The sequence below is a fragment of the Eubalaena glacialis genome, chromosome 6, assembly GCF_028564815.1.
Source record: "Eubalaena glacialis isolate mEubGla1 chromosome 6, mEubGla1.1.hap2.+ XY, whole genome shotgun sequence".
NCBI classification, from domain to species: Eukaryota; Metazoa; Chordata; class Mammalia; order Artiodactyla; family Balaenidae; genus Eubalaena; species Eubalaena glacialis.
The window spans coordinates 587617-611859 of record NC_083721.1 but is presented as its reverse complement, the minus strand read 5'-3'; the positions used below and the strand labels follow the sequence as shown (position 1 = coordinate 611859).

The window sequence follows — 24243 nt, the reverse complement described above, 5'->3', positions numbered from 1 at the left end:
CTTTATTCCTATCAGAGACAGGTCAGACTAAAGAGGCTACTGCTTTAGGGGCAACTAGAGAAAACTGGTGTCACCCAGATGAAAAACAGTAGCGATCACAGTGATTCCAGGACTTCAAAGCTCCACAAACATGATGTGTTTTCTTTTGCTTGTTTAGGCTTTCTTCTCTTTCTTTTCTCTTTATTCTTCATTCTCTCTTTCTCCGGTTTCCATTAGGTTCTACCCCCACTCACCACGGGTATCTTAAAGCGCACTTCTTTCTCCTCTTCATCTCTCTTGCTACTTTGAGGAGCGGCTATTACAACACGTCATAGTAGAGCAACATTCAAAATGCTCCTCTATCACAGTTCTGAGTCTGGAAACTGGTGGTTTGGTGAATTGGGTCAGCTCATTTTGAAAAAGGCAAGCAAGTTGTAAAAAGGGGGTGGGGAGCCTTGAGGCCAGACGCTATGAACTCCCCAAGTCCACCAACCAACCTAACAGACTGGCCAGACTGGCGTGGAACACGTGTGTGCCTGTGTGATGCCACGTCGTCCTTTGTCTTCTCGTGGGACCTGACAACATCATCACAGAGAAACTAACACCGTGGAAAGGTTTCTTTCAAACGTATGACGACCTTGCCTTGTTTTTATTCCTGAGTGGTATCTGCATCAGTGTGAGAACTGACAGATTGACTGAATTCTTACTGCTGTCGCCTAACTTTTTAAGCCTATTTAAAGGTTTACTGTTTCTCTGAGTCCATATTTGCTATTGATAACAGCAGCAGAAACAAGAGTCCCGCTCTGGATTTAAAAGCACCAGTTGTCATCTTTCACAAGTGTAACACTCGCAGAACTCATTATTGCCCCCCAAAAAACCCATCTCCATAATAACAAGAATTTCTTCTCCAGGTTCAGTATCTCTTAGAGCCTTCGCACTTGCTGTGTCTTGGCCAACTGACAGAAACTCACACGTAGGTCTGCAGTCATGGTTTGTAAATGCAGCAGGACCAAGGCAAGCTGAGCACAGTTTTTCCTTCTGGAATACACAACACTGAAGTCGTTTTCTCTGGGTCCAAGTAGGATGTTCTCCTCAATTTCTGAAAGCTCAGCAACACAACCTACCAGTAATTCTATTTTGTCATTTCATTTCCACTCTTTGGTTGCAATTATTTTGGCTCTATTTTGTTCTAATGAGTATCTATTATAAGGCATTATTTCAAATCCACTGTCAGTTGCAAACATTCGCAAGTAAATAAATACGTGTTCCTTGAATAAATTCTCCTGCATCATTTTTTTTTATAAATTTATTTTATTTGTTTATTTATGGCTGCGTTGGGTCTTCGTTTCTGCGCGCGGGCTTTCTCTAGTTGCGGCGAGCGGGGGCCACTCTTTGTTGCAGTGAACGGGCTTCTCATTGCGGTGGCTTCTCTTGTTGTGGAGCACGGGCTCTAGGCACGCAGGCTTCAGTAGTTGCGGCACGTGGGCTTCAGTAGTTGTGGCGTGTGGGCTCAGTAGTTGTGGCTCACGGGCTCTAGAGCGCAGGCTTAGTAGTTGTGGTGCACGGGCTTAGTTGCTCCTCCTGCATCATTTTTGTTGTTGCAAAGTCAGACATTTGACGGCTTTCTCCAAGTGCTTATCTTTCTTAAAATGTTCAATCACTTCCTTTAGTTCTTCTTGCCTTCCTGTAACAGACCGAAAGCTAGTATTCATTTTGTGTGTTTGAAAACCGAAATAGGGATCAAGAACCAAACTGGTTGCTAGGTCATCATTTTCAGAGTTCCTTGGTGGACATTCCAGAAGATGGTACATATCGACTCTGCCCTTCGCATCCTGAATTACAATAACCTCGCCTCTTGTGCTACCCTGGGGTCCCAAAGGCAGCGGCTGGCCTGGGGACTCCGTGTCCTGGGTCCTGAAGCCTCGTGTTCTGAGGCTTTGGTGCTGCCTCTGGTGTCAGGCTGCCCTCCCCTCACAGCCCCAGAGCCTCACTGCCCTCCCCAAAAATGCATCTCCACCCCCAGTGAACCGCTCAGACCCTGCCCACGACTGGTGGAAGGACACGAAAAGGAGTGCCCTGGACCAGGCTGAATAGTGTCTTTTGATGCACAAATTTTTAAAATTTTCATGAAATCCAGTATGCCTATTTTTTTCTTTAGTTGCTTGTGCTTTTGGTGTCATATTCAAGAAAGCATTGCCAAATCCAGTATTGTGAAGAGTTTTGCCTTCTGTTTTCTTCTAGAAGTTTTATAAATTTAGGTCTTACACTTAAATCATGGATCCGCTTTGAGATAATTTTTGTGTATTGTGTTAGGTAAGGTCCAACTTCATTCTTTAGAATGTGGATATCCAGTTTTTTGGCACCATTTGTTGAAAAAGACTGTCTTTTCCCCCACTGAATGGTCATGACACCCTTGTTGAAAATCGTTTGATTACATATGTGAGGGTTATTTTTGGACTCTATTCTATTCCATTTGTCTATATGTCCCTTTATCCCAGTACCATACTGTTTTGATTAGTGTAGCTTTGTAGTAAATTTTGTAATCAGGAAGTTTGTTCCTCAGTTTGTTCTTCTCTTTTAGAATTGTTTATGCTATTCAGGGTCTCTTGAGATTCTTTGCGAATTTTAGCGTGGTTTCTTCCATTTCTGCAAAAGTCATTATTGAGATTTCAATGGAGATTGCATTAAATCTGTGAATCACTTGGGGTAGTATTGACATCTTAATATTAAGTCTTCCAATCTATAAACACAGAATATCTTTCCATTTATTTATATCTTCTTTAATTTCTCTCAGAAATGTTTTATATTTTTCAGTGAGTCTTTCACTTCTTTGGTAAAAATAATTCCTAAGTATTTTATTCTTTTGATGCTAATGTAAATGGAATTGTTTTCTTATTTTCCTTTTTGTGTTATTCATTGTTAGCGTATAGAAATGCAACTGATTTTTGTGTGTTGACTTTGTTTCCTGCTACTTAGCTGAATCCATTTATTGTAACAGTTTCTTTTTGTGGACTCTTCAGGATTTCCTACCTATACAATCATATCATCTGTGAACAGAGATAATTTTACTTCTTCCTATACAGTTTGAATGCCTTTTATTTCTCTTTCTTGCCTAATTGCTCTGACTAGGACTTCCAATACTATGTTGAATAGAAATGGTGAAAGTGGGCATCTTTGCTTTGTTCCTGACCTTAGAGGAAAAGCTTATAGTCTCTCACAATTGAGTATGATGTTAGTTGTGGGATTATTATAAATGGCTTTTATTATACTGAGGTAGTTTCCATCTATTCCTAGTGTGTTGAATTCTTTAATCATGAAAGGATATTGAATTTTATCAAAAGATTTTTCTGCATCAATTGAGATGATCATGTGTGTTTTTCTTTCATTCTGTTAATGTGGTGTGTTACATTAATTGATTTTCATATGTTGAATCATCTTTGCATTCTAGGAATAAATCCCACTTGGTCATGATGTTTAATCCTTTTTCTATCCTGTTGAATTCTGTTTGCTAATATTTTGTTGATGATTTTTATATCCATGTTGATACGGGATATTGGTCTGTAGTTTTCTTTTCTTGTAGTGTCTTTGTCTGGCTTTGGTATCAGGGTAATGCTGACTTCATAGAATGAGTTTGGGGGTATTCCCTCCTCTTCAATTTTTTTGAAAAGTTTGACAAGTATTGATGTTAGTTCTACTTTAAATGCTTCCTAGAATTCACCTGTAAAGGCATCACGTCCAGGGTTTTTCTTTGTCAGGAGATTTTCAATTACTGATTCAAACTCCTTACTAATTACAGGTCTATTCAGAATTTCTATTTCTTCATGGTTTTGTCTTTGTAGGTTTTGTGTTTCTAGGAATTTGTCCATTTCATCTAGGTTATCTAATTTGTTGACATACAACTGATTATAGTATTCTCTTATAATTCTTTTTATTTCTGTAGAATCAGTAGTAATTTCCCACTTTCATTTCTGATGTTAGTAATTTGAGTATTCTCTTTTTTTCTTAGTCCATCTAGCTAAAGATTTGTCAGTGTTGTTGATCTTTTTGAAGAATTGACTTTTGGTTTCATTGATTTTTCTCTATTGTTTTTCTATTATTTCATTTATCTCTGCTCTAGTATTTATTATTTCATTCCTTCTGCTAGCTGTTAATTTGTTCTTTTTCTAGTTCCTTAAGTTGTAAAGGTAAAATTAGGTTGTTAATTTGAGATCTTTCTTGTTGTTTTATGTTAACATTTGTAGCTGTAAATTTTCTTCTTCATACTGCTTTTACTGTGTTTCATATGTTTGGTATGTCTTGTTTTCATTTTTATTAGTCTCTGAGTATTTTCTAATTTCCCTTGTGATTCTTCTTTGACCTATTCTATTGGTTTTTTAAGGGTGAGTTGTTTAATTCCCACAATTTTGTGAATTTTTCAGTTTTCCTTCTGTTATTGACTTCTAAAGTCATCCCATTGTGATTAGAGAAGATACTTTTTATGTTATTTTCTTTTTAAATTTATTGAGGCTTCCACTGTTACACTTCTCCTCATCATTGCAAGCCTTGCCCTCTCTGGTTGAATTGACTTCCAGGAGATTTAAAGGGCTGGCACCATTTTTCCCCCATTCATTTTTGTCTTCTTCTCCTTTTGGGAGCCAGACATTGAAGATTATGACATTCAAAAACAACTGCATATACAGGGGAAATTAGACAGGAACTGCACATGCCTGGGGGAAAGTGCAGGCTCAGGAAGGAAATGAAAAGACCTTACCTTTACTCCTCAGGCTGAACCTTGGCACGGAGACAGCCTACAACAATCAAAAACAAAAAATAAAAATGAAAACAAACAAACAATCAAGAACAGCAAACCCTAGGGAAGGAGAAGAATCTGATTTCCAGAGTTACCATTTTAGATTCAAATGTCCAGTTTTTAACAAAAAATCAAAAGGCAAACAAAGGAACAGGAAAGTATGGCCCACTCAAAGGAAAAAATATAAACCAACCAAAACTGTCCCTGAAAAAGACCTGATGGTGGATCTGCTAGACAAAGACTTTAACACAACCATCTTAAAGATGCTCAAGGAACTAAAGGAAGATGTGGAGAAAGTCAAGAAAATAATGTATGAACAAAATAGAAATATCAATAAATAGAAAACCTAGGTAGAATCCAAAATGATATAATAGAGCTGAAGAGTACAATGACTTTTAGTTATTTATTAGAGGGATGCAAAGGCCAGTTTGAGAAGACAGAAGAAAGTGTTAGTGATGTTGAAGATAAGACAATGGAAATTATGAGTCTGAGGAGCAGAAAGAAAAAAGATTAAAGAAAAATGAACAGAACCTAAAGGACATGCATACTTGTTTTGGGAGTCCCAGAAGGAGATGAGAGAGAAAGGGGCAGAGGAAATATGTGAAGAAACTTCCCAAATTTGATGAATGACATGAATATAAACATCCAAGACAAGTAGGATGAACTTAAAGAGACTCACAGTGATACACATTATAATCAAACTGTCAAAAGACAAAAACAAAGAGAGAATTTTGAAATCAGCAAGAGAGAAGTGACTCATCATATCCAAGGGATTCTCAATAGGATTACCAGAAGATTTCTCATCAGAAACTTTGGAGACAAGAGGCAGTGGGTTGATATATTCAAAATGCTAAAAGGAAAAAAAAAACTATTGCCTGAAAATTCTATATCCAGCCTAACTGTCCCCCAAAAGTGAGGGCAAACTTAAAACATTCCCAGATAAACAAAAGCTGATAGAGTCCATTACTGCTAGACCTGCCCTGTAAGAAATGCTCAAGAGGGTCCTGCAGGTGAAATGAAAGGACACTAGACAATAACTTGAAGTCATATGAAGATATGAAGCTCTCAGTAAAGGTAAATACATGAGCAATTATAAAGCTATTATTATTATAACAATAATTATTGTAACAATGGCATGTAACTCACTTTTTTCTACCTGATTTGAAATACTAATACATTTTTTAAAATTATTAATCTAATATATACCCAAGAGTGGAATTGCTGGGTCATATGGTAGTTGTACTTTTAGTTTTTTGAGAAATCTCCATATTGTTTTCCACAATGGATGCACCAACTTACATTCCCATCAACAGTGCATGAGGGTTCCCTTTTCTTCACATCCTCACCAACATTTGTTATTTGTGTTCTTTTTGATGATAACCATTCTGACAGGTGTGAGGTGATATCTCATTGTGGTTTTGATTTGCAATTCCCTGATGATTAGCAATGTTGAGCATCTTTTCCTGTGCCTGTTGGCCATTTCCTCTTTGGAAAAATGTCTATTCAGTTCTTCTGCCCATTTCTTTTTATAATTGCTTCACAATACCGTGTTAGTTTCTGTTGCACAACAAAGTGAATCAGCCATATGCATACACGTGTCCCCATATCCCCTCCCTCTTGAGCCTCCCTCCCATCCTCCCTATCCCACCCCTCTAGGTCATCGCAAAGCACGGAGCCGATCTCCCTGTGCTATGCTGCTGCTTCCCACTAGCTAACGATTTTACATTCGGTAGTGTATATATGTCGATGCTACTGTCACTTCACCTCAGCTTCACCTTCCCACCCCATGTCCTCAAGTCCATTCTCTATACCTACCTCTTTATTCCTGCCCTGCAACTATGTTCATCAGTACCTTTTTTTTTTTTTTTTCAGATTCCATGTATCTGCGTTAGCATACAGTATTTGTTTTTCTCTTTCTGACTTACTTCACTCTGTATGACAGACTCTAGGTCCATCCACCTCACTACAAATAACTCAATTTCGTTTCTTTTTATGGCTGAGTAATATTCCATTGTATATATGTGCCACATCTTCTTTATCCATTCATCTGTTGATGGACATTTAGGTTGGTTCCATGTCCTGGCTATTGTAAATAGTGCTGCAATGAACATTGCAGTGCATGTCTCTTTTTGAATTATGGTTTTCTCAGGGTATATGCCCAGTAGTGGGATTGCTGGGTCATATGGTAGTTATATTTCTACTTTTTTAAGGAACCTCCATACTGTTTTCCATAGTGGTTGTATCAATTTACATCCCCACCAACAGTGTAGGAGGGTTCCCTTTTCACCACACCCTTTCCAGCATTTATTGTTTCTAGCTTTTTTGATAATGGCCATTCTGACTGGTGTGAGGTGATACCTCATTGTAGTTTTGATTTGCATTTCTCTAATAATTAGTGATGTTGAGCATCTTTTCATGTGCCTCTTGGCCATCTGTGTGTCTTCCTTGGTGAAATCTGCCCACTTTTTAATTGGGTTGTTTGTGTTTTTGATGTTGAGTTGTATAAGCTGTTTATATATGTTGGATATTAACACCTTATTGGTCATATCATTTGCAAATACTTCTTCCCATTCAGTAGGTTGTCTTTTCGTTTTGTTGATGGTTTCCTTCGCTGTGCAAAAGCTTTGAAGTTTAATTAGGTTCCAGTTGTTTAATTTTGGTTTTATTTCCTTTGTTTTAGGAGAGAGAGCCAAAAAAATATTGTTGTGATTTATGTCAAAGAGTGTTCTGCCCATGTTTTCCTCTAGGAGTTTTATGGAATCTGGTCTTACATTTGGGTCTTTAATCCATCTTGAGTTTATTTTTGTATGTAGTGTTAGAGAATGTTCTAGTTTCACTCTTTTACATCTAGCTGTCCAGTTTTCCCAGCACCACTTATTGAAGAGACTGTCTTTTCTCCATTGTATATTCTTGCCTCTTTTGTCATAGATTCATTGACCATACGTGCATGGGTTTATGCACTGGGCTGTCTGTTCTTTTCCATTGACCTATGTGTCTGTTTTTGTGCCACTACCATACTGTTTTGATTACTGTAGCTTTGTAGTATAGTGTGAAGTCAGGGTGCGTGATTCCTCCAGCTCTGTTCTTCTTAAAACTAGTATTATTGTAACTCCACATTTTGTTTTCTACATAATTTAAGGGACCAATGCATTAAAAATAATATTTGCTTGTGTTTTGGGACACAAAATGTGTAAAGATGTAATTTTGTGACGTCAATAACTGAAAGGGATAGGGAGGGAGCTTTTAAAGAAGCAGTTTTTTTGTATGTTGTTGAAGTTAAACTGGCATAAATTCAAATTATATTGTTCTAACTTTAGAATGTTAAGTGTAACCCCACGGTAACCATAAAGACAGTACCAAAAGAATATGCACAAAAAGAAATGAGGAAGGGATATAAATGTTTTACAACAAAAATCAGCTGCACACAAAAGAAAACAGTAATGCAGGAAATGAGGAACAAAAAAGCTATAACTACATAGGAAGCAAATAGCAAAACTACAGAAGTAAGTCTCTCCTTATCAGTAGTTACTTTAACTGTAAATGGATTAAACTGTCCAAGCAAAAGACAGAGACTGGCAGAATGGATGTTAAAAAAATGAGATCCAACTATATGCTGTCTACAAAAGATTCATTTTAGAACCAAAGACACAAACAGGTTGGAAGTGAATGGATGGAAAATGTTATTCCATGCAAATAGGAACCAAAGGAGAGCAGGGGTAGCCATACTAACACCAGATTAAAATAGACTTTAAATCAAAAAGAGTTACAAGAGGCAAAGAAGGACATTATATATTAATAAAAAGTTTAAAACAACAAAAATATATTACACTTGTAAACATTTACACAATAATAGGCCATCAAAATTTTTAAACCTTAAGAATATGAAATCTTGATTGTGCATTGGGAATATGATTGCCTGGCTCTTGGTATGTTTCCACTCTGCTCATGTTGCTTTGTTTTAACGAAGGTCATATGTGGGAGCCCAGTTATCATGAGTGTGGACTCAGAACCATGCTGCCTGGATTTGGATCTCAGCTATTTTCTGAGCACCGAGGACAAGTTACCTGTCTCAGTCTCAGTTTCCTCATCTATGAAATGGGGATTATAATAGCACCAGTGTGCTATCCACAAGGGCTCTTGTGAGGGTTAAAAGAAAAGATGTAGCATAGTATCTGGTGCAGAGTAATCATAAGACATTTCACTGTCATTTCATCTTTTCTATTTCCTTCAAAGACTTTTTGGTCCATGTTTTACACTCAGTTACTTACTTCTCCTGGACTTTATTTGGGTGTACTGTGTGAGGTGGGATTACTTTATTTCTAATCACATCGTGACCCCTTTTCCCAGCCTTCTCTCAGTGCTCTGAAAAGCAGCCGTCTCATTTCCTCATTTCTCATATTGTGTTATGCCACTGCTGTGTGGTCTGTTGGCCATTCGAGCACCAAAACCACTAATGCTTTATTACTGTAATTGTATTCCATTATTGCACTTGATAACACAAGTTTCATCACCCTTCATTTTTTATTTTTCTCAGCTACTCTTACTTTTTCTTCCAGGTAAATCTTAGATTCATTTTGTCAACACGTAATGGCAAAAAAAGCAAAACGTTTTATTGGAAATTTTAATCAAAATTACATTCTATTATAGATTCAGTTAGAAATAACTGATATTCTTAAATATTGTGTCTCTCATCCAAAAACAAGGTTTGTCTGTCCACTGTGTTCCTTAGAAATTTTTGGACTTTTTTCATAAGTCCTGCACATCTGTAGATTCTTATTAAGTTTACTCCTTGGATTTAAGTTGTTTTTCTTGCTAGTGTAAATAGTATTTTTTCCATTACGTTTTCTAATTGGTTGTTGCTGATAGAAGAAAATCTGTAGATTTTTGTGTATTTTTTTTCTTATAATTGCCTCATTGAATACCCCTTTCTCTCTCCCCTAAACTTTGTTCAATTGATTTTATTGGATTTTCTAGGTAGACAGTCCCATCTTTAATAAGGACAGTTCCTATCTCTTCCTTTCCAAGACTTACATTTTGTTTCTGTTTACTGTCTTATTGCATTGGCTTCCAACACAACAGTGAATAATATAATGAGATCAACACTCTTTGTCTTTTTTATTTTTTATTTTTCATACTCTAATGGTCATTCTTCAAGTGCAGGAGTTTTTAATCCAGAGTCAGTTCCATAGATGGACCCCCTGAATTAATGAGGACTATGATTTCTCCATATGAGTAATCTGTGCACATGTGTCAGGTGAAACTGTCCAGATTTTTAAAGGAGTCTGTGACCCACAAAGATAAGAACACCTATTTAGTTTTTGTGTAAAATTTGATAGTGGCTGTTGATTTGAAATTTATATCCTTTATAATATTAATCCAACACCTAAGTTTCTTATGAGGTTTTACTTTTATAATGTTAATCGAACTCCTAAGTCTCTTATGAGGTTTTGCCTTGTTTGTTTGTTTGTTTGTTTAACCACAAATGCATGTTTTGGGGCTCTTTTAGAGCAGTTACACACATACCTCATTTTAATGCACTTCACTTTATTGCACCTTGCAGATGTTTTGGTTTTTACAAATTGAAGGTTTGTGGCAACGCTGCATCGAGCAAGTTTATCAGCGCCATTTTTCCAACCACGTTTGCTCACTTTATGTCTGTCACATTTTGGGAATTCTTGCAATATTTCAGACTTTTTCATTATTATCTTGTTATGTTGATCTGTGATCAGCAGTCTTTGATGTTACTACTACAACTCACTGAAGCCTCAGATAATGACTAGCATTTTTTTTTTAGCAATAAGGTATTTTTATTTAAGTTATGTACATTGTTTTTTAAGACATAACACTACTGCACACAATAGACTACATTATAGTGTAAACATAACTTTTACATGCACTGGAAAACCAAAAAAATTCCTACAACTCCCTTTATTGCAATGTTTGCTCTCTTATGGTGGTCTGGAACCAAATCCAGAATATCTCTGAGGTATGCCTATACATGATTTTCTTTTTTATATTAATGTGACTTACATTAATATGTTTCCTAATGTTGCATCATTGTATTTTTAACTAACTTCATCTTAGTACTGGTTTAGTAGTCCTTAATATGCTACTATATTTTATTTTCTAATATCAGTTAGGATTTTTGCAACTGTATTCAAAAGTGATATTTATCTATAGAGTTCCTTTTAGGGATACCTTTAATCAAGTTTTGGTCTTAGGTTTTGCCAAGTTAACAAATGAATTGAAAAGCTTATCTTTTTATGTTCTGAAATAAGTTAAATAGAGAAGTGTTTGTTCTTGAAAATGCAAAAGAACTCACCCAGAAGCTGTTTGGGCCAGAGTCTTTGGGAACGTGTTTCCTTCCAGCGTTTCCATTCCTTCCATGTCAGAGTGCAGCTGGTTTCTCACCTCCTCTCTAGAGGTGAGACCACTTTCCCAGAAAACGGTTTTTCGCATTCACTAGCTCACTCAAAGCTGCACTTGGTATGCTCTTAAAAACAAACAACGATAAAAACTCTCCTCATCTATCATTATTTTACTCCTTAAATGTGTATATTTCTATATTTGTGTTTACATCATTTTTATTCTTGCTTAGACTTGCTAAAATTTTTTCTATTTTATTGGCCTTTTTGAAGAACCAGCTCTTAGATGTATTTATTATTCTACTGTGGGTTTTTTTTCAACCAATTGGTTTTTGTTTTTTTTTTTTACCACTTTCTCTCTCTTGCTTTCCTGAGATTTATCTCTTTAAGTTTTTTTGTCCCTATTCTTTAACCACATGCCTAATTTGTTACACTAATTTCTTATTTTATAACATAAAGCATCTAAGGCTATGTATTTTCCCCTGATTATAGTTTTGGCCTTCTCATATTTGTTTTTATGTGTACATCGTCATTGTCACTAATTCCTATGTAGTTTTTGCGAGAGTTTTTCAATTTCAAGTGCTTTGTTTTGGGGGGTTTTTCCCTATGTCTTATTAGTGACAAATTTTGCATTGTAGCTCAAAGAATTTTATCTGTAAAATTTCCATTTTTTTAAGAAATTAAAGCTTTCTTTGTGGCTTACTCTAGGATTGAGTTCTGTAAAATTTTTAAAAGAGTGTATGTTCCCTACTTGTAGGTTTTGAAAACATAGGTATATATGTAATATGTGCATGTGTTTTATGCACATTATCCAAATCCTTTATGTTTAGAAAATACATATTCCCTGCTTGTTACTATCAAAGTTTTATAAAACATGACATTCAGATCCTCTGTTTTTTTAATATGATCTGTCAGTAACATAAAAAGATGAGTTAAAGTCTACTTGGTTGCAGTCTGTCAGTTTTTTCTTTGATTTTTCACAGATTGTGCTTTAAGTAATATTGTGTTATGAAATTAGGTACATAAAGATTTATAACTGGACTGCAGCAGCTTTTATCTTTTCCTGGGCCCCATCCCTCATCCTCTGTCTTAAATTCTAGTGTCTCAACAACACTGCCCCTGTCTTTCTCTCCATTTGCATCCATCCCTCCCCACTCCATTTTCTTAGCACCATCTGTGACTTTCTATTTAAAGTGTGACTCTTATAAACCTCATGGCGATGGGTTTCATTTTTTGACCCAATTTAGGAAAGTTTGTCTTTACAGGAGAATTTAAGCCATACACCTTTATTGTCACAACTGATCTATGTGAAATTTCTGGCTTTTAATTTTATGCTTCAGTTCTTTTCCCTTCATTTTCTATATTTTACTGTATGTCTCAAGTTTCTTTGCTTTTCATTTATTTTTATTCATTTCTCTATTGTCTGCAGAAATTCCTTGCAGAATATTTTTAGGAATGGTGTGTGGGTGGCATAGATCTGAGCCCATTTACATCTGAGATGTTTATCCTTTTTTTATTTTTAATGGAAGTATAGTTGATTTACGATGTGTTAATTTCTGCTGTTTGGCAAAGTTACTCAGTTATACACATATATACATTCTTTTTTATATTCTCTTCCATTATGGTTTATCCCAGGGTATTGAATATAGTTCCCTGTGTTATACAGTAGGACCTTGTTGTTTATCCATTCTATACATAATAGTTTGCATCTACTAACCCTAAACTTCCAATCTATCCCTCCCCCATTCCCCATCCCCCTTGGCAACCACTAGTCTGTTCTCTGTGTCTGCGAGTCTGTTTCTGTTTCGTAGATAAGTTCATTTGTGTCATATTTTAGATTCCGTATGTAAGTGATATCATACGGTATTTGTCTTTCTCTGACTTACTTCACTTAGTGTGATAATCTCTAGTTGCATCCATGTTGCTTCAAATGGCATTATTTTGTGTTTTTTTATGGCTAATATTCCACTGTATAAATATACCACATCTTCTTTATCCATTCATCTGTCAGTGGACATTTAGGTTGTTTCCATGTCTTGGCTATTGTGAATAGTGCTGCTATGAACATAGGGGTGCATGTATCTTTTTGAATTAGAGCTTTGTCTGGATATATGCCCAGGAGTGGGATTGCTGGACCATATGGTAGCTCTATTTTTAGTTTTCTGAGATGTTTATCCTTATACATGAAAGATAAGTTGGCTGGGGAGACATCCTTGGGTCATTTTATTTTCCTGTCAAAATTCTGAATTATTTTCTCATCTTTGTCTACAACGTTGTGGAGAAAAAGTTTTATGCCTCTATTAGTGGTCTATTGCTGTGTAATAAAGTACCCAAAACTTAGTGATTTAAAACAATAAGCATTTACTATCTTGTAATTTATTCAGGCCAGGAATTCAGGAGAGGCTTCGCTGGGTGGTTCTCACTCAGGGTCCCTCATGAGGTGCAGTCAGGATATTGGCCACAGCCTTGGTCATCTAAGTCTTGGCTGGGGTGGAGGGTCTGCCTCCAAGATGGCTCACTCACCGCTGTCGGCTGTAGGCCTCATCACCTCCCCCATGAGCTTCTGCAAAGGCTGCTTGAGCATCTTCACGTTACAGCAGCTGGCTTCCCCCATAGCAAGCAAGTCAAGAGGGGACCAGGCAGAAGGCACCCTTCCTTTTATGACCCAGTCGTGGAAGTCACACAGCATCACTTCCCCGTTTTTCTGTTGGTCATACTGGCCAGAGACAATTCAGGGGGTAAGAGGACTCTGTATGGGCAAGAGTAATTGGGGGCCGCCTTGGAAGCTGCCTACCACAGGCCAAAGTGATTTTTCCCTTCGGGTGTTTTCTGTATTTTGTTGTTGCTATTGTGTTTTTCCCCTGGGTAGATATTTTTAGAATTTTTCATTACATTTGAGAGTAAGATTTTCCACCAGTACACTTTATTATGTGGGCCTCTTTTAATTTATTATGTGTGTTTTTGTGTGTGGTGTATGATGTGTGAGTGTGTGTGATGTGTGTGTGTGTGCTGTATGTGTGATGTGTGTGTGTGGTGTGTGGTGTGCTGTGTGTGTGTGGTGTATGATGTGAGACTGTGTGTGATGTCTGTGTGTGGTGTGTGACGTGTGTGTGGTGTGCTGTGTGTGTGCTGTGTGTGGGTGGTGTGTGTGTATGGTGATGTCTGTGTGTGGTGTACTGTGTGTGTGTGGTGTGTGTGGTATGTGTGATGCGTGTGTGATGTCTGTGTGTGTGCTGTGTGTGTGCTGTGTGTGTGTGGCGCGTGACATGTGTGCACATGGAGAACAGTGCCAAGCTGGGCAAGCCTCCCCTCAGTTCTGTCCCCTCTCACCTGTAGCAGACAGGACATGGTGGGCCTTATGGTGCCCTCTCTGCGGTCTCTCCTCCATGGGGCAGCAGGGTGAGAGGTAGTGGAGGACAAACCTGTGCCCACATCCTAGTGGTCAGCCCTGACTGGCCCCCCTGACTGAGGTCCCACAGTGGCCATCGCCAGTGGTTGATGGCTCTGGACCCTTGGCTCTGGCTGGTGCAGCCCGACTCCCTCTTGGCTTCTGGGTGCTTCAGAGCCCCTGGCCTGCCCCTCACCCCACCTTCTTGGTCCTCACCTCAATCGAGCGTTGCCCCCAGACCTCCCTAAACCAGACTCCTCTCGGCCAGGAGCTCCCTTCCTCTGGCCATTCCCTCAGTCTGGGCACATCCATCACCTCCTGCAGGAAGCCCTCCTGGATTTCCTGATAGTCCCACGAGGCTTGCTTTAATCTCAGCAACTGTCACCACCCTGCGGGGTCATGACTGTTACCTGTAGCCTCACAGCCTCTTGAGCTAACCATGACCCCATGCGGAGGGAGGCAGGACCACGTCCTGTGCACCCCTAACTACGCCAGGAATAACCCCTCTCACCTTAAACCCAAGTGCAAATTCACCTCCTCTCAAAAATGAGAGGTTTCCACAGTGTTGAGGGGCATCACCAAGAAAACAGCACCAAAGCGCCCCTGACGCCTCTGCTTCCCTTCAGAGCTCTCCAGGTGCCTCCTCTCGCCCCCAGCCATGCGGGGGCCCAGGCTGCCAGCAGAGCCCAAGTCCCCGGCAGGGCTGCATCTTCAGCAGGTTCACCCTCTGTTCCAGGGGCGCCAAGTGAACCAGTTTGCAGGGTCCCCACTGGAACAGCAGGGTGACAAGCCCCTTCCTCGCCTTCCCACGAAGGGTCCCCCTTCCCCTCACACCGTGTCCCCAGAGCCCAGCCAGCCCACCCACGCCGCACCTCGAGGTCCTTTCGCTGCATTTGTCCAGCAGAGGGTGCACCCGAGTGCAGAGGCCACCCCAGGCCCCGCGGAGACACACCAGGGCACAGTGACCTCTCTGGAGAAGGGTCCCCTCCACCCTATGCAGCTGTCCCCACGTCCCTCAACAAAGCAGGACCCGGAGGCCACTGCCTGCCAGCCCTCCAGGCCTGTCCTCATCAGCGCCCACGTTCCGCTCCCCAGGCCGTCCCCCTCCCCAGTCAGCATGGCGTCCGGTACCAAGGCGCACCCCGGCCCAGCCTGGGCCTCTCTCCCCTCCCCGGGTGCCCCTCCTCCCAGTCGCCCCCAGCGACCCCTCTGCCCTGCCCACCGCAGGACCCCCTCTGTCCTCACCGATGCCAGTCACTGGCTTTTCAGTTCCCAGGACGCACCTGTCTGCCCAGCGCACCCAGGCTCTGCAGGGCAGGGAGGAGTGTCGAGCGTCCCACCCAGAGCGGAGCCCAAAGCTTGCGGTCTCTGCTCCCAGTCAATGCTTGTGGCCCATCCAGGGCAGGGGGAGAGGGGCCCCCGGCCCAGCTGCTGGCCGGCCGCGTGTGTGCCGCCCCCACCGTCTGGGGAGGAGGGCTCGTACCGTGCTGTGCCCGCGGGGCACCGTCTGCAGCGCCGCTCTCCCCTGCTGCAGGATGTCGGGGCGCACGGGCGCTGCCAAGATGCTCCCAGGCCCCTGCTTCGCCCTCCTTCTCTGGGGGCTCCTGGGGGCCGTCCACGCTCAGCAGCAGGAGGTCATCAGCCCCAGCACCTCCGAGAGGAACAGCTGCCCAGGTACCACCGGGGTGGGTGCGGCGAGGCCTGGGCGGGGCCGGAGGGCGGGGGCGGGGCGGGCTGCAGGGAGGCCGGGCGGGCAGAGCCCGGCACCAGCCCGCGCAAGGGCCCCCGGCGCCACGGTGACTCGTGTGCGTCCCCAGAGAAGGCCGACTGCCCGATCCACGTGTACTTCGTGCTGGACACGTCGGAGAGCATCACCATGCAGTCCCCCACCGACAGCCTGCTCTACCACATGCAGCAGTTCGTGCTGCAGTTCATCAGCCAGCTGCAGGACGAGCTCTACCTGGACCAGGTGGCCCTGAGCTGGCGCTACGGCGGCCTGCACTTCTCCGACCTGGTGGAGGTGTTCAGCCCGCCCGGCAGCGACCGGGCCTCCTTCACCAAGAGCCTGCAGGGCATCAGCTCCTTCCGCCGCGGCACCTTCACGGACTGCATGCTGGCCAACATGACCCAGGAGGTCCGGCAGCACGTGGGCAAGGGGGTGGTCAACTTCGCGGTGATCATCACTGATGGCCACGTCACGGGCAGCCCGTGCGGGGGCATCAAGCTGCAGGCCGAGCGGGCCCGCGAGGAGGGCATCCGGCTCTTCGCGGTGCCGCCCAACCTGAAGCTGAATGAGCAGGGCCTGCGGGACATCGCCAACACGCCTCACGAGCTCTACCGGAACAACTACGCCACCATGCGGCCCGACTCCACCGAGATCGACCAGGACACCGTCAACCGCATCATCAAGGTCATGGTGAGTCGCTGGGCCAGGGAGGCCACCCCCACCCGCCAGCAGCAGGGACGGAGCGTGGGGCCCAGAGCCCTGGGATCCGCTCACCCGCGTGGCAGGGGGCAGTCCACCGCTCCGGGCCTCAGTTTACCCCCTCTGAGTGAGGTGGCTGAAGAGGGTGGGCCCCGGGCAGGGTCCTGTCTACTCCGATGTCCTGTGTCCCCGCCCAGACTCGGAGCTGACCATGTCTCCAGGTCCCCCCTAACCAGGGTTTCTCTCTGGGTCTTTTCCACAGAAACATGAAGCCTACGGAGAGGTGAGAGCGTTTCCATCCCTGCCGGCCCTGCCGGGAGCTGCTTGGGGCCTCTGACCCAGCAGAGACGACCACCCGCGCCCCACTCCCTGGGGCTCCCAGGGTCTAGGACAATGAGGGGGGGGCCGGCCTGGGAGCAAGACCCCTCAGCTCCATGTGGGGCCTGAGACTCGAGTCTGGACAAAGGGCTCCTGGCCACAACCAGGCTGTTTAAACGCAGGAGGTCAGCGTTAGGGTCTACACAGCCAAAGGATGAGGGTCGAGGTTGAGGGTCGCCCTCTGGGCTGACGGGCTCCATCCACCTGAGGGAGGCCAGCAGGAGAAGGCAGGTGGCCAGCTGGGTGCCCAGCACAGGACCTGCAGCACAGGACCTGAAGCCTGTGCTTCCCCAGCACCAGCTCACAGCCCAGGATACTACAGGCACACCCTTTCCCGGAGCAGCTGCTCAATACCACAGCGATTTAATACTTTCTGCTGTTGGTCATTGCTTAACGCAGCCTTGATTTCCAAAACTTGACTAGAGCACTGGTGTGGACCCCTGAACCCGCCCCTGGTGGGCACAGGGGCCTCTTGGGCACCTCCCAAGTCTGTTCCATCGTGCAGCCCCCACCTCAGGATGGCCCAGTGTCCAGTGGGCCGCAGGCTGCGCCCTCTCCCTCCCTCCTGGGACTTGTGGTGCTAGCCTCACGCGCTGCCCCTTGCTTCCTGTTTCAGTGCTACAAGGTGAGCTGTCTGGAGATCCCCGGGCCTCCCGGCCCCAAGGGCTACCGCGGACAGAAGGTAAGATGCCCAGACCACCCGAGGGGTCTGTTTCCCAGGAAAGCCCCCGACCTGTCTTGAACTCCAAATTCAGGGCCACTGCACCTCGGATGGACTCACCACTTCTCACCCTGGCAAAACTAAAATTCAGCTTTTATCAGCTGCATTTTATATGGCATTTTGAGAAAAGTAGGAATACTTTTTAATTAAGATTTGCCCATAAAAGACTCCTGTAAAGTAAACCAGCATGCTCAAGTACATAAGGAAACATGAACTCCGTTACTCTTGGTAGTGTGGTGCTAATCCATACAGGGCACTCACTCCTGTCATTTGTTAAATAAGTAGGTTTTAAGGGGTTAGGTTGGCCCTGCGTTTTCGTAACAACAGAGGTGTATCAAATGAAATCCTTCCAAAATGACTGCCAGGGTATCAGAAACACCAATGATTCATGTCAAAAATTGTAAAGGCAGGAGAGGGGAAAGAAACCTCTGAGGACATGAGACAGAGCGTTTGAAATACCGTTACGGGGAAAGTTATCACTAAGTGGCTTCTTTCTAAATTCGGGAGAGAGGTGTCTGCTCGTCTGCCAGGCCGCTGGCCAGACGCACCCTCTGCCTCCCCACCTTGATTTATTCCTTTTTCTTTCGTCTGCTTTCAGGGCGCCAAGGGCAACATGGGTGAGCCCGGAGAGCCTGGACAGAAGGGGCGACAGGTGAGTACCCTCCACACCCCGTCCCGGCGGCCCCCGCTCCCCACGGCTGAGGTTACATCCACGGCCCTTTGCTCTTCCACAGGGAGATCCAGGCATCGAAGGCCCCATTGGATTCCCAGGACCCAAGGCAAGTTGCTGCGGACCCTGCCGGGGGGGCGGGGGACATGAGGACAAGCCAAGGGCTCCCTGGCTCCAGGCGGGGCCAGCCGCCGGGGTCAGGATGTGTCTGGCGTGGCCCACTGCTCCCACCCCTGCCCCAAGGAAGTGAAGCACTGCTGCATTTCCAACGACGTCCCTGGTGGCGCCTCTGCACCCGAGCCTGACGACCACCACCCCACCCCCATCCCCCCCACCTCCCCATCCCCCCTTCTTCCCCCCAGGCCTGCTGGGTCCCAGCGCACACACCCTGGTAACGCTGCTTTTCTTTCCTTCCGACCTCAGGGTGTTCCTGGTTTCAAAGGAGAGAAGGTGAGATTGGGCTCTGGGCAGCCAGACCTCACACGGCCCCAACCCCGGCAGCAGCATCCGGTAGCAAGCCGGGGGTCCGTGCTGGGGCACGGGACCCGGTGTCGTGCCGGTAGTAGCCTTCTGGGGCCGCTCTGGCTTCGTGTTTTGTCCAAGGGTAGACTTGGGCCCCTAAGGCAGTGGCGTCTGTGATGTGTTAGCAGCGCTAACTGGCCTCGTTTCCTCCTATGCAGGGCGAGTTTGGAGCCGAAGGGCGGAAGGTGAGCAGACAGGCGGGCGGGGGCGGGGTGCCTACCTCCCCACTGCTCAGAAGGAAGGAGCATCGGGGCTAACGGGGTCCCTCCTCCCCTCTCCTCCAGGGCGCCCCCGGCCTGGCGGGCAAGAACGGGACGGATGGACAGAAGGTAGAGTGCTCTGGGGCTCCGTCCCTGGGCGGAGCAAGGGTGCCCGTGAACTGACAGCCACGCCCTCGAGACTCTCAGGTCCTTCCAGGGGCCAGGCCTCTGGGCCTCTCTGGCCACTGCACACAACCTGTGGCTTGGGTGGCCCCTGGTTGCATCTACCCGGTGGACACAGGACACACAGGAACCTTGCAAGAGCGGAAGTGGACATTTGCTCCTGAAAAGCAGGGTCCGGCCTTGCAGGACTCTCCCTGCCTGTCCTGCAGACCCCATGTCTGGCCTGACTGGTGGTTCACACACGTGCACAGGTGCACACAAACAGCACACACACACATGTCACAGGTGAGCACACACCATGCATTCACGCACACGTACACACGCCTGGAGGGGGCACCACAGACACTCATGCTCCCGGCCGCACCCCGGAGACTCTGGACTGCCACCCTGACAGCCACTGAGGCACACGTCCACAGTGGGGTGCCTGGTGCACGTAGACCCGGCACCACTGATCTCTGTCGTCGGGGCTCTTGTCCTCCGAATCCTGGCCTTGACACATCTTCTGCTCCCCTCTTCTCCTTCAGGGCAAGTTGGGGCGCATCGGACCTCCTGGCTGCAAGGGAGACTCCGGGGATCGGGTGAGCACAGCGTTGCGGCTTTGCGTCGAGCCCCTGGCCCTGGGAGATGCCAGGCGCCAGGCGGGGGTGGGGAGGGCAGCCACCAGCGCTGCAAGCTGCAGCGGGAAGCCAGTAGCTGGGCTCCTCCCTCCAGCCCCTCCCCCGCCTGTCCCGGGATCCCGCCAGGGTTCAGCCGGGGTTGGGGTCACAACATGACGAATGGCCTCAGGGGCTCCCGGGTCAGGTGGCGGGTGGCTGCTTCCAGAGTCCCGAGGGGCTCCCGTGCCAGTGGCTTGTCCGGTCTGCCCGCCCAGGCCGGGGGTCCCGGCAGCCAGTCCAGCGATGGGGTGCTGGTCACCCTCCCCCTGGTCAGCTGGCCCTGACCCCACGGGGAAAATGCAAGCACAGCTCCCGGCCAGAGCCCCAGCACAACCCTCTCCCTTCTTGCAGGGCCCAGATGGTTACGTGGGGGAAGCCGGCAGCCCTGGGGAGCCAGGAGATCAAGGCTCCAAGGTAGGCAGCCTGGCCGAGGTGGCGGGCCGGCCAGAGCAGAGGGGGTCGCCACCCTCCTGGGGGCCTTCTCCCTGCCTGCAGCACCAGGCCGAGACGCCCAGCAGAGAAGCCCTGGCCCTGCAAACCGGGCAGGGGGCCGTGGGTGCCCACACAGGGGGACCTGCTCCACAGACACGGGAGGGGAAGCGCGCGCCCCCAGCCCCGCCGGGGTCCTGCCCCACTGCTGGCATCTGAAGAGCACGAGGCTGATTTCTCCAAACCCTTCCAGGGGGACCCTGGCCGCCCTGGACGCAGAGGGCCTCCGGGGGAAAACGGGGCAAAAGGAAGCAAGGCAAGTGTTCCCGGGGGGCTCCGGCCGCACGCCCGTGGTGCCCCATGGCGGGGCGTGGGCAGGCAGGCCAGCCCTGGGTCCTGAGCGCCCCCAGCCTCTCTGTCCCTGCTGCCAGGTGACGGCGCACCGCACCGCGAGGGAGACACGGCCCCACCGGAGATGGCGGGCATGCGTCCGCACGGGCCGGGCTCTGCCCACAGCCGTCTGCGCGCCTGGGCAGATCACGGCCGTAGCTAAGCTGTCTCTTCCCCGCAGGGCTACCAAGGCAACACCGGAGCCCCCGGAAGTCCCGGCCTGAAAGGAGCCAAGGGTGGGCCTGGGCCCCGAGGCCCCAAAGGCGAGCCCGTGAGTTCACCTGCCCACAGGCCCTGGGCACCCCGGCCGGCCTGCCGCACCCTCCCGCAGGGCTGCCTCTGCGCGCGCTGCTCTGGGCCTCTGTGAGCCCAGCGTCCTCTGGCCTCTCCAGCTGAGCCTCCTGGCCCCCGCACAGCAGCCGCCACGGAGGGCCGCTGAGGAGTGGCTTGCGGGGCCCAGGCACGCCCCTGCCGGACGCTCAGTGCCCGTGAAGTGGCCCCGGGGCCCCACCTTGCCCCCCGACAGGACCCCCCGAGGGCTCAACCTAGACCCAGGCACACACTCTGCGGGTCCACACGGCGACCCCACTCAGCCGTCCCTGAGGGTCCTGCCACAGGGTGGGTGGAGCCCAGTCCCAGGGCTGACCCCCGGGGGGACTCATCCCGATCCAGAGGGAACAGAAGGGCTTCGCGAAGAGCTGGTCCAAGCTCGGTCCCAGTCACGTCACCTGAACTCCTGGACTTACAAGCTCACCCCATCATGTCCTAAATCCTCGTCTGGGACCAAACCGACCCAGCAGAGGACAGGGTCTAGGCTGAGGCCCTCTGGAGGGGCCCCCAGACCCCACAGCCAGAGTCCTTGTGGGGAGAACAGAGTGTGGGGTTCCAGTGGGGCTCCCACCCTGGAACCCCACACTCCCACGTGCCTGTTCTCTGCAGGGGCGCAGGGGAGACCCTGGAACCAAGGGCAGCCCAGGCAGCGATGGCCCCAAGGGCGAGAAGGTGAGTGTCCGCACGGGGGAGCCTCGGGCACTATCTGCCGTGTCTGTGTCTACACCGGAGTCTCACCGTGGTGCCAGTGGAGCCCCTGTGATGAGGGATGACCAACACCCCCTCCACGGTCCACCTAGGAGAACAAAGGCAACCCCCGGGGCCTGACCGTCAGGGGGCGCTCCCTACAGGGTCTGGGAGAGCAGGAGGCACTCCCTGATGAGAGGCCTGGGCAAGGACAGTTCCACGCACGCCATGCACAGCTGTGCAGGCTGTGCACTGCTCCACCCCCCAGCATTCCCCCCGCACACATGGGCTCCTGTAGCTGGCGCAGGAGGTCTTTGTCTTTGTGGTGAAATCCGAGGGCAGCTATTTCCCTGTGAGATGTGGAGGAAGGTCTCAAAGGAGGGGCTCCCTCCTCTGGGACTGGTGGCCCCTGCCCTGCTGCATGAGGCCGAGCGGGCAGGCCTGCTGTTCCAGCACTGCCCTCCACTGTCTGGGGCCTCATCCCCGGGGAGCTCATGATCCCCTCTCCTCACCTCCCGCAGACTAACCTGGCCTCTCTTCCCACAGGGGGACCCTGGCCCTGAGGGGCCCCGGGGCCTGGCTGGAGAGGTTGGCAACAAAGGAGCCAAGGCAAGTGGGGCAGCGGGTGGGCAGCCACAAAGGCCACATACCCTCCTGGGGTGGCACCGCCAGGGCCCCCTGCCCCTCTCCTGCCCTCCGCCCTGCAGACCCTGCCTGGGGCCACTGGGGTCAGGGCTAAGGACCTCTTGGAGGGCAGCAGGGCCCCCTGCCCTTGCCGAAGTCCACAGTGAGTGACAACAGGGTCTCTGAAGCGCCCTCGTCTCTTTTCTTTCCAGGGAGACCGAGGTTTACCTGGACCCAGAGGTCCCCAGGGGGCTGTTGGAGAGCCCGGGAAGCAGGTCAGTAGCAGGATGCCTGGGAGGGCCCATGGCTTTGGGTCCTCCTGTCCTCGGGCGGGCAGGATACTGTCCGCACAGTAAACCTGGGCAGCGGGAGGGGGAGCCGAAGGCCCCCATGCACCTCACACCATCATCCTGCCCTGAGGGGTCAGGCTTTACCAGGGGGGCGATGTGCCAGGGGGAGCCGGGACGTGGCACACGGAGAGGAGAGACCCTCAGGACGGCCAACCCTGCAGGGCAGCGATGCTGCCTGGGGGTCAGAGCTGGATGAGGTCAGCCCTGTCTGTGCCGACTCCCTGCTTCCTTTCTGCCCTCAGGGATCTCGGGGAGACCCTGGGGACGCTGGCCCCCGCGGAGACTCAGGAGAGCCTGGCCCCAAGGTATGCCCCCTCCCCACCCGGCAGGCAGGATGGGCCAGGGCTCCTGAGTAAGGCTGCTGGGAGCATGCCAGCCCTGCCCCCTTGGTGAGGGAGGACATCAGGGGCCTGGGCAGCAACCTCCCACCCCAGCCCGTGTTCTCACCCTCGGGGTGGCGTGTCCTCCCAAGGCGGGCCCTGCCCACCCACCCCCAGTCCAGGCCGACTGACTCAGTCTCCACCTTTTCCACTGGCCCTGTCCTGACTGGCCTCCCGTGTCCCCCAGGGAGACCCCGGCAGGCCTGGCTTCAGCTATCCGGGACCCCGAGGAGCACCTGTAAGTCCTGGGGTGGGACAGGGACTGGGGGAGGGGGCGGGTGTTGTCGGGAGGGCCCTGACTGGAAGGTTCCTGCTAGTTCCTGCCAGGGCCCCCCGCCGGGCCCAGGGTGAGGCCGGGGTGGGGCGGGGGGTCCATCAAGAGCAGAGGTGGGTCCCCCGGGAATCTCAAACGTTTTCCCATAGCCTCTGTGGCTCTGTACAGATTTCGATACCCAAGCCCACCCGTCAGGGAAGGGAGGGGGCTGCACAGCCATCAGCCCTCGGCCCAGTGCTGAGTGACCCCTGTGCTTGCTTCCCAGGGAGAGAAAGGCGAGCCTGGCCCCCGCGGCCCCGAGGTACGTACCACGGGGCGGTCTGTGCAGCGGGCCTCTGTGCTGAGCTCTGCTGGTGGGAGCGGGCCGCGCCCTGAAATGCCGCCGTGTGGGGCTGCATCTGACCGCCCCGCACTGCGGAGTACAGGTTCCTCCTGAAAAGGCGTGTCCCTCTTGGGCAGATCCCTGGAGGGCTGGGGGGCGGCAGGGGAGCAGTGCCGAGCTC

General features: G+C 48.5%; 1 protein-coding gene and 1 pseudogene across 3 annotated transcripts in view; one reads left to right on the top strand and one right to left on the bottom strand.

The window, feature by feature from the left end:
- The window catches only part of COL6A2 (collagen type VI alpha 2 chain), a 36884-nt gene that overhangs the window by 4420 nt on the left and 8221 nt on the right, over positions 1 to 24243 (top strand). For all 3 annotated transcript variants that reach the window (XM_061193775.1, XM_061193776.1, XM_061193777.1), the window contains 19 exons: positions 16056 to 16195; positions 16339 to 16937; positions 17209 to 17229; positions 17941 to 18006; positions 18644 to 18697; positions 18780 to 18824; positions 19139 to 19165; positions 19396 to 19422; positions 19522 to 19566; positions 20145 to 20198; positions 20628 to 20690; positions 20959 to 21021; positions 21277 to 21366; positions 22035 to 22097; positions 22659 to 22721; positions 22949 to 23011; positions 23329 to 23391; positions 23654 to 23704; positions 24006 to 24041. In XM_061193775.1, coding sequence (XP_061049758.1) covers positions 16057 to 16195; positions 16339 to 16937; positions 17209 to 17229; positions 17941 to 18006; positions 18644 to 18697; positions 18780 to 18824; positions 19139 to 19165; positions 19396 to 19422; positions 19522 to 19566; positions 20145 to 20198; positions 20628 to 20690; positions 20959 to 21021; positions 21277 to 21366; positions 22035 to 22097; positions 22659 to 22721; positions 22949 to 23011; positions 23329 to 23391; positions 23654 to 23704; positions 24006 to 24041 — 1632 coding nt within the window. In that variant the 5' untranslated portion in view covers position 16056. The remainder of the gene's footprint in view (positions 1 to 16055; positions 16196 to 16338; positions 16938 to 17208; positions 17230 to 17940; positions 18007 to 18643; positions 18698 to 18779; positions 18825 to 19138; positions 19166 to 19395; positions 19423 to 19521; positions 19567 to 20144; positions 20199 to 20627; positions 20691 to 20958; positions 21022 to 21276; positions 21367 to 22034; positions 22098 to 22658; positions 22722 to 22948; positions 23012 to 23328; positions 23392 to 23653; positions 23705 to 24005; positions 24042 to 24243) is intronic.
- Positions 629 to 1818, bottom strand: LOC133093094 (histone-lysine N-methyltransferase KMT5B-like; annotated as a pseudogene).